The sequence below is a fragment of the Lagenorhynchus albirostris genome, chromosome 19 (genome assembly GCF_949774975.1).
Source record: "Lagenorhynchus albirostris chromosome 19, mLagAlb1.1, whole genome shotgun sequence".
NCBI classification, from domain to species: Eukaryota; Metazoa; Chordata; class Mammalia; order Artiodactyla; family Delphinidae; genus Lagenorhynchus; species Lagenorhynchus albirostris.
This window is the reverse complement of record NC_083113.1, coordinates 53,538,185-53,552,131: the sequence shown is the minus strand read 5'-3', so window position 1 is coordinate 53,552,131 and position 13,947 is coordinate 53,538,185. Positions and strand designations below refer to the sequence as shown.

General features: G+C 43.7%; 2 protein-coding genes across 14 annotated transcripts in view; both read right to left on the bottom strand.

The window, feature by feature from the left end:
• GAN (gigaxonin) overlaps positions 1-13,947 on the bottom strand; it is a 102,075-nt gene that overhangs the window by 67,981 nt on the left and 20,147 nt on the right. For all 13 annotated transcript variants that reach the window (XR_009537192.1, XR_009537191.1, XR_009537190.1 and 10 more), the window contains exon 2: positions 2,151-2,265. Coding sequence is in view for 3 of the 13 variants with exons in the window: in XM_060131651.1 (XP_059987634.1) it covers positions 2,151-2,265 (115 nt within the window). In the remaining 10 variants the exon portion in view is untranslated. The remainder of the gene's footprint in view (positions 1-2,150; positions 2,266-13,947) is intronic.
• LOC132510409 (protein SLC31A2-like) lies at positions 12,252-12,617 on the bottom strand. The gene has a single exon (XM_060132439.1). It carries the CDS (start codon positions 12,579-12,581, stop codon positions 12,252-12,254), a length of 330 nt encoding a protein of 109 aa, XP_059988422.1. The 5' UTR covers positions 12,582-12,617.

Genomic DNA, 13,947 nt, shown 5'->3' with positions numbered 1-13,947 from the left:
TTTGTTTTCAAGAATAGTCCGAGGGCACCAAGGCACCTGCGGACAACATAGGCAGCGCGTGGCTGATTAACTTTTCCCAGCTCTTCCCTTCCTTTACCGAGATGAACCACCAATATCCCTGCCAAGGTGAACTGTCCATGGGGCTCGCTTCTATACTTAGAGAAAAACCTCAAATGACTGAAATGCTTAGGAAATGGCAAGTTCCGCATTCTATGGCAAACTGAAGGCGATTTCTTTAAATGCTAGCACCTGAACTAATGAAAATCCTGCCTCCAAATACATTAAGTTCACTTCTTTGCCAAATGGTACGTGGACGATACCACATGGACCCTTGAAGAGAGGGAGAGCCACACTGCCCAAGGGGCCTCATTCTGAACACCAAACATTGCACTTGGTGCAAAAGATACAATTTGGTCTCAAAGCTACTTTCTGGAATAAATCCCTAAGCAGATTTTTTTTTTTTTTTGTGGTACGCGGGCCTCTCACTGTTGTGGTCTCTCCCGTTGCGGAGCACAGGCTTCGGACGCGCAGGCTCAGCGGCCATGGCTCACGGGCCCAGCCGCTCTGCGGCATGTGGGATCTTCCCGGACCAGGGCACGAACTCATGTCCCCTGCATCAGCAGGCGGACTCTCAACCACTGCACCACCAGGGAAGCCTGATTTTTTTTTTTTTTTTAATCATTGTGAACATTTACTTCCCCTTAATTTTCTTCAATTTCTTGACTGATGCTTCTTCCTCCAACCACTTCACAGTTTTTCTACGCAACAGTAAGGCAACATCAAGAAACAGGCCCCTAAAATACTGTCACAATCACGAACGGTCCAGACTCTCCGAAAGAATGGGTATTTATCCTCCATTAGGAAGCGTTAAGGAGAGATTTAACAGTGAAGTGCAGCAAGAAACATTTTACCACAATTTGCACATTCTGTACCATAGTTTCCAATGCAAGCCTGAACATGAATACACTCCTCTAACTTGTTATAACTGCCACTGAACTGATTTTACAAGTTGGGTAAGAGTTTGGACCTAAGCCTGGTTTTGTGATGCTAAAGAGCATTGCCAGTATTTTAAGGGCTGTCCCCAAATTGGTTTAAATTCATTTATTTTTAATAATCATACACATAACCTTATTTCCACACACCCACCACCCAGTGTTCAGAGAAAAGAGAAAGTGATAACATCATGAAATGAAATAAAAAAACTTCAAAGAGGATGACGATCACCGAGTTTGACTCTGGACAGAATGAACATATTTAGAGAAAGTAAGCAGTACACTCAATACTTATGTAGGAGACAGAGCCTTTACAAAAGGAAAATTAAAAGAAGGATGAGGAAGAAGGAATAAAGGAGAGAGCAGGACATGAGCCCTCAAAAGGAGTAAAGATAAAACGTACTCTTGCGTGATGAGATGTGAGGCACGTGAACTTCTTCCTAATTCACACCCAAGATTATCCTTAAGAGTCCTCATGCTATACACTTTAAATCACATGAACAGGGGAGTAGTGGGGTGGAGGAGGGCAAAGAAAGGGAAAGGACCACTAGTCACTGATCACTTTCTTCCTTGGCTTTCATGAAATCCCCAGAAATATAAATGGGTACAGAGACTAAAGGGAAATCAGAAAGAAAGAATGTGGGGGAACAGGGATGTTGGTCCTCCTGAGGCAACAGGACGGAGGCATCATGAGTACGATGCACGTGCCTGTCCCTGGTGTGAATCTCGAAGTCTTTATTTCTACAAAATAATCCCCACCGCCCAAGGAGGCTCCCAAGTCCATGCTGTGGAGACAGAACGAGTTCCCCGATAGTGTGGGTACAAAGCAAGACTGGAATGAAGATTTAAAAAACAAAAAGACAGCAGTGAAGGGAGCATCCCATGTTCCTCATGTCTCAGACTGGAAGGTGGAGCTCAGGACGGTAGAAACAAAACCTGGGATTTGGGTAAGATCTTACTTAGTCTGCTTTTCCTTCAAGGGCAGAGCCCCGGAAGAACACCCTTGGGTGCCACGTCCAGGAGGAGACCCAAGTCAAGCACACAGTGACAGAAGATGGAGATGGCGGTGTTGCTCAGTCACAGAGTGGATGAAGGAGACCCTCACCCTGAGCTTGAGGAGCCTCTACTCAGTCCTCCTTCCTCTGTGTCTCATCATACCTGCCCACTGAAGATGTAATCCAGGATCTCTCTCATAACCATTACCGATATCCCTTCAAGTTCAATCTTATAGGTTGATCCATCATCTTTTGGAGGATTATAGTTTAACTTTGTCCTAAGAAAGGGAAAAAACATGTAAAATTTCTATGAAAGAACAGAAATAGCTAGAAATATTTATGCACTAAATACTCTATAAAGTACATGATACGTATCCATATATGAATCACACCTGAAACATTTCGTTTGTTAACTTTAGAGCAACATATTTTTTATGACTTTTAACTACAAAGCATTTGTTCCAGGATTCAGAGTGCTACCTCTTAAAAAAAACAAACGAAACAGACAACCAAAGCACTAAGGTCCATGTGAGCAAGGATCTCTACTTCACCTTGGGAACCCTAGGCCCTTTAGGCTTATTTTTTTCCCTGTATTTAATTATCCAATTATTTTCAGTAATGTAACAAGGACCCCACAAACCTACCACCCAAAACAAAAGCTAGGACCTTGACGATAACCTGCTTCTAACCAAATGGTCCTCGCCGCCAATTCATTCCTCTGCTTCCCCATCTGAAGTAACTATTATCCTAAATCCCACCTATATTCAATTTTCTCTTGCTTTCTTTTTTATTTTTGTATCCATGAAATATATATAACCTATAACATATAGATTTATTGATAATCAATGTATATATGTAATTCTAAGTTTTTAATTTTATAAAAGTGTTTCATGCTGTCTGTAATCTTCTGGGGCTAACTTTTTTCATTTAATATTATATCGCTGAGTCATTCATCTTGCTGCATATCACACGCGTTCTTTTGCTCTTTCTGCTGTATAGTATGCCACGTTCCTGTTGATGAGCCCCTGGGCTGGGGCTCCAGGTTTTTGGTATTGTGAACAGTACTGCTATGACTATCCTTGTATATGTCTCCTTTTGTGATACGCAAAAGAATTTCTCTTGGGTGTATCCCTGGGAGTAGAATTAAGCTACTTTCTTCTCCAAAGTATGAGCTAATACTCAATTATTCTCCAAAGTAGCTGGAGCAGTTTTTAGCCTCATCTGGTATATGTAAGGGGATGTGTGGACCCACAAAGTCTACGACATTTATCTCTGTCCCACTTCCTAATCCTCCAATGCACGATCCAGTGAGCGAAGTATGGTCTCCGGTGGTGGTTGTGACCTGCCTTCCCCTCATTACCCAGGTGCTAAACAGCTCTTCAAAGGTCTGTAGCCCCCTGTGTTTCCTCTTCTGTGAAACACATGGCCAGTTGAAGTCTCTCTCTTTTTTATTCATTCATTCATTTATTTATGGCTGTGTTGGGTCTTGCTGCACGTGGGATTTCTCTAGTTGCAGCGAGCAGGGGCTATTCTTCATTGCAGTGTGCAGGCTTCTCATCGTGGTGGCTTCTCTTGTTGCAGAGCAGGGGCTCTAGGTGCGCGGGCTTCAGTAGTTGTGGCACAAGGGCTCAGTAGTTGTGGCTCGCGGACTCTAGAGTGCAGGCTCAGTAGTTGTGGTGCACAGGCTTAGTAGCTCCGGATCTTCCCGGACCAGAGCTCGAACCCGTGTCCTCTGCATTGGCAGGCAGATTCTTAACCACTGTGCCACCAGGGAAGTCCCTCAAGTCTCATTTTTAATTGAGCTAATCACCCTCCTCATATTGAGGTGTAGGCGTTTTCTGTTATCTTCTTGATATCAAACCTTTGGCAGACTTGACACTTTTTTTTAAGGTGATGAACAATGTGAAGAATAATTTTTCACAGTCAACACTTTTTGTGCCTTGTTTAAGAACAGGTACTTTACCCAAGATCTAAAAGATATTCCTAATTTAGCAGCGAGGGAAGCTCAGACACAACCTAAGTTGCATTTAATTACCCCAAGGCTCGGAATTGGTAGGATGAGGAAGCTGTGGAAGGAGGGGTGAAGGATGAGCTAGTTACAGAAGAAGAGACTGACAAAGTCTTAGGAAATAGGTGAGTTCCCAGATCCTTGCTCCACATAGATACACGACTCCTCTGCCCTGTTTAGTAAGGCTCCCCAGCTCCAGTGGAAGATAAGTGACGTGCTCTGGAGAGTGTGAGATGGAGTGGGCGTCTCTGGACAGGGGGGTAGCAGGCACATCTGAGGGTAGGTGCACTGCACCAAAAACTGAGAGAGTCAAGAGAGTGTCTACATATTGAATGCTGAGATCAGCAGACTTTTTTCTCAATTTTGCTCCTAAAATTACTGAAAGCCAGGCCTGCATCCTCCAGGTGAGAACCTGATGACTCTTCTGGAGGATTTGATCAGCCCCAAAGGAAAGGTCTAAAGACATGGGCACAGATCTGCCTCAAGAAAATGACCCAGGTGGACCATGCAACAATGAAACCCACTGTCACTAAGCCAACCTATGGGCTCTGAGCTTCCCACGCACTGTGGGGAGCACTTCTGAAACTTCTTCACTTCACACCACACGCAGAAAATGTAATATGACCCTGGGGTAAACAGATGAGGCTGTGTGCAGGGCCAGGGGGATTCAGCCTCCCCAGATGCTGCCCTGCCACTTGGAGGGCTGACACCATCATTACCTTCACACATTATGACATCTTTTTTGGGGGGGCACGTGGGTTAAGAAACTCTGCTTTAGAGCCCCACTCTTAAAACTGAGCAACTCAATAGATGCCTAACAAAGAAGAAAGACAGAAACCAAAACCAGCAGAAAAAAAGTCAACTTGGAGGAAGTACAGATCTCACGCAAGATGCAAAGTCAAGGAAAAAAGAAAACCTCCCATTAACATTCCCAGAGAGAAAAAAGAGGATGTTGTGCTCGTGAAACAAGAATAGGATGCTCTAAAAGGGAACATTCAGAGAACAACAACAACAACATTTTAGTGAAACAAGAATAGGATGCTCTAAAAGGGAACATTCAGAGAACAACAACAACAACATTTTAAAGACTACAAAAAATTTTTTTTAATGTAATGTCAAAATTAAAATTTGTAGAAGTCATAGACTTGTAGGCTTCAAATCGTAGAACTTGTAGACCTCAAGTCTGCCAAGAAAGCAAAAAAGACAAAGGTAGAAAATAGGAGACACAAGGTAAGAAAACTGGAAGATCAGTCCGGAAGGTTGAACATCTGAAAAACAGGAATGCCCATGCCAAAAAAAAAAAAAAAAAGAGAATATTATCAAGTAAATGCTCATAACAAGGGATAAAAATATGCCTTTCCGAGGCATGTCGTCATAATACTTCAGAATACTGGAAACAGAAAAATTCGTAAAAGCTTCCAGAAAGAAAAACAGGTTACGCAGAAAGGAATGGGTATCAGAACGGCTTCGTACTTCCAAATGGAACTTTAATAGCAGTGTGGAAATGACTTCAAAATTCTGAAGGAAAATTATTTTCAACCTAGATTTTTATAGCCAGCCAAACTACTCATCAAATATCAGGACAGAATAGACATTTTCAGCTATACAAACTCTCAAAATAATTGATCTTCCATGCAGCCCTTCTCAGAATGCTGTTGAAAAAAACTGCCCCAACAAAGAGGAAGATTCTGGACTAAAAAAAGACATGATCCAACACAGAAAAGCAGGGAAAGGAACGGTGAAGAATGACCCTAAGGTAACAGCTCTGCACCAGCAGAAGGAAAGCTGGTTCATTCTGGTACAGCAGGAAGCCTCAGCAGGCCTTAGGAGGGTGAAACTGATGGAATATATAACATGTGTTTTAGACAACTTTGTTTCCCCCCTATATTCTGTATCTGCTATTCCTACCTCTACAGTTTGTATAGAACTAATAATTTTACTCAAAAGCCATTTCTTTTCTGCTTGCTGCACCCTAGGTGTACCTATATGACTGACACTTTGACTAAAAGTGAAGAAAAAAACTTCAGTCAATTCTCAGTCAAGAGAGAAAAATAACGTAAGTAGTAAGAATAACACCTAAATCATTAATATTTGGCTCTGAAATCTATCGTATGCAGACACGTCCTCCAGGAATATTACACTCAGGATGTCATGACTATTTGTATTTCTTAGTCACCGTGCTGGTTATCAACATATTGCCTCTCAGCTCCAAGTCCACCCTTTTTGCATGCTCTGTGAAAATGGCTCTGAGCCTTTCCAACAGTTTTTCTGCGTTAACTGGTATGATGTTAAGCTTCTCAGTGGAGAGTGCTGGAAAGACACTGAAGGAGGAGAGAGTTTTGCTGCCGGGCTCTGGTTCTGCAGCTGGATAGGCTCCCGCAGTGCACAGCTGCCAGCAGCACCCTGCAGCTTTCCCTGGAACTCCCAGAGGCAGTTTTGCAGTCAACTGTTTCTGGGGAGACACCTCCCTGTGAACAGCTTTCCCAGACACCTTAAAGGACAGATTTCTGGCAAGTTCCAGAGGGCTGATTTCAAGCAAATTCCACCAGTGTGGCTTCTCTGCCATGAGGTGAGCTGTGGCTGTGTGCCGTCCAATAAAGTCTGGATCTCAGCCCTGGGTACACCAGCTATTCCTTTAATTTTTAGAGTTTACTTCTTAGTAGCCAATCCCTTATTACTCTAATCTCTTGCTGCAGTTAAAAATTCTTTATAGTAAACTCTCCTTGTTCAAATTACTATGTGGTTTCTTTCTCCTGACTAGATACAGACGAGTCTTGCACCTATTTAAAGGCAGTAGCTCTAAAACGTGTTCAGATGGAGGGGCACCACCTAGAATTCAAGTTGTTCAAACAAGAGCTGGCTGTGCCTGCCCATGGGCTGTGGACAGTGCAGGAGGAGGGGGACCAGGCTGACGGGGAAAGGGGTTACAAAGAGACCGTGCAGTGTGTCCCCTTTTTATTTTTCAACCATGCGACTGGATTTTTTTTTAAAAGATGACTATACAGTCATCTCTTGGTATCCTCGAGGGACTGATTCCAGGACCCACACGGATACCAAAGTCTGCAGATGCGCAAGTCCAGTAGTCCGCCCCCCCGTATCCTCACCCACAGACTCAACCAACCATAGATCGTGTACAGCTGACCCTTGAAAAACATGGATTTGAACTGTATGGGTCCACTTATACGTGGATTTTTTTCCCAATTAATCTGTGTATAAGTAAACCCGTGCAATACTGAAAAACATCTGTGCATATGTGGATCTGTGCAGTTCAAACCCATGTTGTTCATGGATCAACTGTACTATCTCATGTTTTCACAATGAAAAATGTTTCCTTTTAAAGAGTATGGTTTTCTTTCAGCAGATGGCAGGGTACAGACAATGGCTAAGAGGACAGAAAAAAACACTCCTTTAAATATGAGCATTCACCATTTCAGATCCATAAAGTCTGACCCTTTTTAAAGCCCATGAAAAATGAATCATTGTATTCTTGAAGTCTCTAAATGTCTTGAGGGTTAAATTATAAAACCTTATTTTGATTACGGTTTAAATTCAGATCCCAAGCTTCCCATCTTTCGGTCCCACTTCTGATCTCTCCCTCATGCCGTCTGCGCATGTCCAATTCCTGCCATCTTCTTAGGAGCTGTTCGAATGCCGGCCTGGCAGTGGCTCCCCTTCACCTGCCCTACCCCAGGCTCCATCTCCGCCCTCACTGCCCTGCGGGTGAAAAGAATTCCTCATGTTATCAATTTCCCCAGCACTTGATATTGTGGGATCATTAGGTCCTGTCTTGTATGATGGTATTTACGTACGAAGCCCATTTCCTCTCTCCTTTATTAACCTCAAGTTCGAACTTCCTAATAGTTTCATGCATTCAATGTTGAAAGGTCTGAAGCACAGAGCTTCTCAAGCTTTCAGAAGGTCCGTGGTGGGAGCTGAGTTTCTGCATTGGTAACACTCTCAGTGACCCAGACCCCTCCAGACCTCTCTGAGTAGCAAGGGGTTAAGTGATGCTTCTCAAATTATCCATGTGTGTTTTTGTATTTCTAACCCATCTCAGATGAATCTTTTGTAAAATACGATAAAAATGTAATGGGGATGAAGTGTACAGCACGGTGCCTAGTTAATAATACTGTACTGAATACCTGAAAGTTGCTGAGAGAGCAGATCTTAAAAGTTCTCACCATAAGAAAAAAAATTTTGTAACTACGTGTGGTGACAGATGTTAACTAGACTTATTGTGGTGACTCTTCTGTAATATACACAAATATTAAATCATTATGTTGTACACCCTGAAACTAATATAATGTTCTATGTCAATTATACCTTAATAAAAAATGAATGAGTTATTAAAAAACAAAATTTAAAAGACATAAAATACAGGCCCCAATTCTTTTTTTTTTTTTTTTTTTTTTTTTTTTTTGCGGTACTCGGGCCCCTCACTGTTGTGGCCTCTCCCGTTGCGGAGCGCAGGCTCTGGATGCGCAGGCTCAGCAGCCATGGCTCACGGGCCCAGCTGCTCCGTGGCATGTGGGATCTTCCCAGACCGGGGCACGAACCCACGTCCCCCTGCATCGGTAGGCGGACTCCCAATCACTGCGCCACCAGGGAAGCCCCCAATTCTTTTTTAAATTTTTTTTTTTTTTTTGGTTGCGCTGACCAGGGATTGAACCTGGGCCACGGCAATGAAAGCGCAGAGTCCCAACCACTGGACCGCCAGGGAATTCCTGTGGCCCCAACTCTTTTATCATTAGATTCAACGGACATAAAATTATTCTGCCAAACTGCTACAAGAGTTTCTAACTTTTACTCTCCGTGTGTACTTATATTATCATGGCCAGGTGACAATTCACAGACCATCACCAGCCTGCAGGTGACGTCTCAGGAGGCTGATATCCATCCGTCTGTCAGGAACATAGTGAAAGTTGGCCGTTAGCCCTTATCCGTCTTACACACTAAGAGTCACTCAGACCTGCTGTGAAACTGTCTTGCTTCACAGCCAGCTGTCATTTGCAGTTACTTCCTTCTTTCACTTCTTTCTATTTTTTAAAGTTTTTTATTCGAAGTATAGTCGATTTATAGTGATCCAATATTTTTATAAGACTTTTCTTTTTTTTGGTCTTGCCGTGGGGCATGCAGGATCTTAGTTCCCTGACCAGGGATCTTACCCCCACTCCCTGCATTGGAAGCACGGAGTCGTAACCACTGGACCACCAGGGAAGTTCCCCCTTCCTTCATTGCCTGGATACTTGCCATCCCTTTCTCATTTACAAACCTGGACTTATTTTCCCTCTTCTTGTCTTCACTTCCCCCTCCCCCATTCCCCAATTAAATCTCTATATCCCTTCAGTTTTTGTTGCATTCTGTTTCACATTTCTTTCCTCCAGTAAATACCCTGATTTTCCCAATATCTACCAACACATTTTCTCTGTATTTTCCCTTTTTTAATCTAGAATTTTCTCACCTTGAACATCATTTCTATCTTCTCTGCCACATATAACTGAGAATTCAATGAACTGGACTGAATGAGTTAATGAATTAAAAAAAAAAAAACTAAGCCAAAGGGTTAATAACCAATAGTTTTGTTTCTAAAGTTAGTCCATATATATCAGGAAGTAAATCAACTCTTCTGTTTCCTTTCTTATTTTAATTAAAGTATAGTTGATATACACTGCTATATAAGTTCCAGGTATACGATATAGTGACTCACAATTTTTAAAGGTTATACTCCACTTATAATTATTATAGAATACTGGCTATATTCCCCGTGTTGTACAATATATCCTTGTAGCTTATTTTATGCATAACAGTTTGTACCTCTTAATCTCCTACCCTAATATTGCCCCTCTCCCTCTTCTTTTCTGTTTTGTATCTCCACCCCAGGAAGATATAGAGTCATATATAAATTTATTGGAAGTCACAAAATCCTTGTTTTTATTATTATTATTGATGTCAATTTACAAACTCTCTCCTAGAAACTGCCGTAGACTTAAAACATCACTTTGAGAATTTCATAACACTCTTTGAAAAAAACTAGAAGTAATGGGGAGTATTGTAAGATTGGGCCTCCAGCGTTCAGATATAAATATCCATGCCTATCACACTCTTCCCCAGTTTTCTGTTTCTAGGGCAAAACATTCCCCCCCCCGCCCCTGTTCTCTCATTTGTAAAAAGAAGAGGTTAAATAAGGTGATCTGAGGGCTTCCCCACCCCTGAGCACTTCTGGGCTAAACTGCTGAAACGCACCAAAAAGTTAGGCGGAGACTCAGCTCTGGAGACACACATTCTGTTGAGTCCTAGAGGATAAAGTCCAGCCAACTCAATCAGTTTCATAGGATTTACAATATGCCTTCTGTGGGTGATGCAGTGCAAGTTCATTTTCCCTCCTATCACCTACCCTCTGGGCAAGCATTTATTTTCTGTTCTATTAAACTTAAACACAAGTGAAACAAAATCACTTTTTCTTTCTCTTGACAACACTGGAAAGACGTTTTATAAGAAAAAAGCTGTTGGCTAATAAAGAAGCTGGCATGATTCAAAGTTTTACATCCATGAAAGAGGTCTACGACTTTTAAAAAAGTGTAACAGAGCGAAGTCCTCTGCTGGTTGTATACTATCCTCTTCTAACTGGCTTCCCATTGCTGGAAAAGTCCGGTGTGTCTAAACGTCATAACAAACACCCCAGGTAATCAGTCCTGGTCCTCCTCCTCACGGGAGACGTTACTGAACAGGATCTGATATAACAGTGACACAGAAGACATCTAAGTGACTTTTCCTCCCCCGGGACGCAAAAGCTTGTCTCCAATAAAAGCAAGGAAACCTCCTCAAATAGGATGCAAGAGAATGTAATGCTCAAGGAGTCAAGCTTTACAGAAGCTCCAGGGAAATTCAGGGGCATTACTCACACGGTTTCAAATGATTCATGTCACCTCAACCTGGGTAGCTCTCAAGAGCAGAGGGGCGTGGGCTCAGCACTGCATTTGCCCACTGAGGCCCAACTAATGATGTCTGCTCCTGTGGGGAGGCTGTTTTACAAATGCCCCCTCCTCCTTTTTTTGTCTTCGTGAGCTCCTAAAAACCACACCAAAAAAGGATCTTTAGGGCACAGGAATTTCAGGGCAGTGACACTAGTCAGTATGTTACTACGACGGTGGATACATGTCATTATGCATCTGTCCAAACCCACAAAACATACACCAAGAGTGAACCCTAACGTAACCTATGGACCCTGGGGGATGAGTTATCAATGGAGCATCATCAGCTGTAACAAAGGCTCCCCTCTGGGGGGCGATGCTGAGCATGGGGGAGGCTACACATGTTCTGTTTGGGTTTTTTTGACTATTTAAAAATATATATTTATTAAAATATATTTCTTTTTAAGTTCTCAAAGCTTCAGACCATCTTTCATCTAGCCCACGAGGTACTTGAGTGTAGACATTACAGTGTACAGCAGTGATTTTTCTCTCCGCGGGTCTATTCTTCCCTTTTCTTGAAAGTGAAAAGGTTCACATATCTGAAGAGCCCCACCTAACTCTACTAGTGTAATGCGTTGGTTTGGCTGCTTATTGCATCTTCAGTCATTACCCCCTGTGGCTTACTCAGTATTTTAAATGGATGAGTCGTGTTTCCCTACCAGATCATTATGGGTGAGCAGTAAGTAATAAATAAAGAACATCTGTATTGAATAGTACTCAATGCAGTTCTTGGTTTTGCATAGAAGGAGGATCAGAATAAGAGGGGGGCATTAAGGCCATGAAGAGCTCCCTGACACCTAAAGCCATTGAAGTATCATCTTCCTGCAGGCAGCGCTGTCTGATGGGAGGAGCTCACTCTATTTGGAGGATAGGTCAAAGCCTTGCTAACAGTCCTGCTTCTCTGCCTTTAGTCTGCTGTCACTCTTCCCCCAAGAAAGGGAAACAGGTCCCAGCATATGCTGCCATCATCAGGAAACCTGCCCCCCGGGTTCTGGTCTCTCCATCCACCCTCTGGTCACAGCAGCCTTCTTAAGGCACAGAAAGACTATGCTTGGGCCCTCTGCAGCCTGGCTGAGGAGCTGCAGTGGCCTCTGAACTCCAGGGAGCAAATGCTGGCTTCAACTCAAAGTTTCCAGGAGCTGGGAATGCCATGAGAACAGCCAACAGAAGAAAAAGGAGACGTGGGGCTGCAAGTTCAATGTCTGGAAAGAATGGCCCCAGCTCTCTCCAGCTCCCAGAGCCTGCACAGCTGTCACCAGCTAAGTCATGCTGAGATGTGGATAGGCTAGGTAGTAGCCCACACCTGAGCCAGGACCACGCCAAAGAAAATCCAGGTGTTGTAGGACATAATAGCCAGCATCATGAAGTAGCCGATGACCACCTGAGCAACATGAAGTAGAGACTGGCCGAAGGGACACAAGAACCACCTGAGGTGGGTTCTGCTGACCGCAGGGGACTCTGAGCTTGAAGAACTCTGGTCTGTCTCTTCGATGAGCTGCTGGCTGGTGGAGATGCACAGGCTCATCAGGGCCTGGTGGAGCAGCCTGGCTTTGCCAACCTTGATGCCTTCATACAACACAGCCAGGAACAAGACGACCAACACCGAAAGGGCCATGCCTGCAGGACTGTGGACACTCCAGAAATCAAAGAGAAGCGGAAGTAGGCAGGAGGTATATGGGGAACCTCTATCTTCCTCTCAATTTTGCTGTGAACCTTAAACTGCTCTAAAAAAGACAGTCTCTTTTTAAAATGTAATTTTTTAGTCCCAGTCAACTTTATGAAATATAAATGTGCAGGTAATATTTCCATCAACAGATGGCATCCTCTCACGACAAGGCCTGCTTTTTGGTGGATGGGAATGCAGGAACCCATCTATCTCCCAGTTCCTGCCACCTAAGAATTCCATCCACACAGGAGAAAAGCATTTACACAGATGTCTGACACGTGACCAGGTGTCCCAGAGGGAGGTCCAAGGAGATCCCGAGGCACACGGTGGGATATGAGCTAGGTGCCACCGGCCAACCTCTAGGTAAGCTCCCCTTGCACAGCACCTCAACCTACATAGGCTAACTAATCCTTGCAATGCTCCTCCCACAAGACCGAGCAAAGTCAGGGAGCAGTGAGCAGAGGAAACCACGAGAAAACACAGGCATGGTGCTGTGTGGCCCGTCTGGGAACTGCCACCAGCAGGACATTGGTTCACTCAGAGCAGGAGGTGCCAAAGAAAAAGAAATGCGGACCAGAGCCGCAGTCCTCTATTATTCTAAGAATCAAACTTTATTATAAGAATAGCATTCTCATTAAGGTTCAAGACTGTTTCTTTCCCTTCATTACTTCCTTTAATTTCCTCTATTCATTTCTCTTTGCCTCCAATTCTTTTTTTTTTTTTCTCGGTACGCAGGCCTCTCACTGTTGCGGTCTCTCCCGTTGCGGAGCACAGGCTCCGGACGCGCAGTCTCAGCGGCCATGGCTCACGGGCCCAGCTGCTCCGCGGCATGTGGGATCTTCCCGGACCGGGGCATGAACCCGCACCCCCTGCATCGGCAGGCGGACTCTCAACCACTGCGCCACCAGGGAAGCCCTGCCTCCAATTCTTTTTACCCAGAGGGATTATGGTTTTTACCTATTTACCATCAACACTGTTTTCCTCATATAGATCCTGGAATGACTCATACTTTTACTGGATTTTAAGAGTAGCTCTGCTTCCCAGAAGCTTCTGAAGAGCTTTTATAGAAAAGCAGGTCCTAGACCAATTATGTCAGGTCCAAGACAACGTATATTTTAAACGTTTCCCAGCTTATTCTGATGTATTCCCTCCTGCCTGGAATATTCTCTCCACCTCCCACTTCCTTGATTAGTGGAAGGAAGACTTAATCCTTCACTGACTTCAGGTCTCTACTCCAGGAACACCTCCAAAGAGCGGCCCAGGTACCTTGTTATCTAAAATAACACCCCCTGGGCTTCCCTGGTGGCGCAGTGGT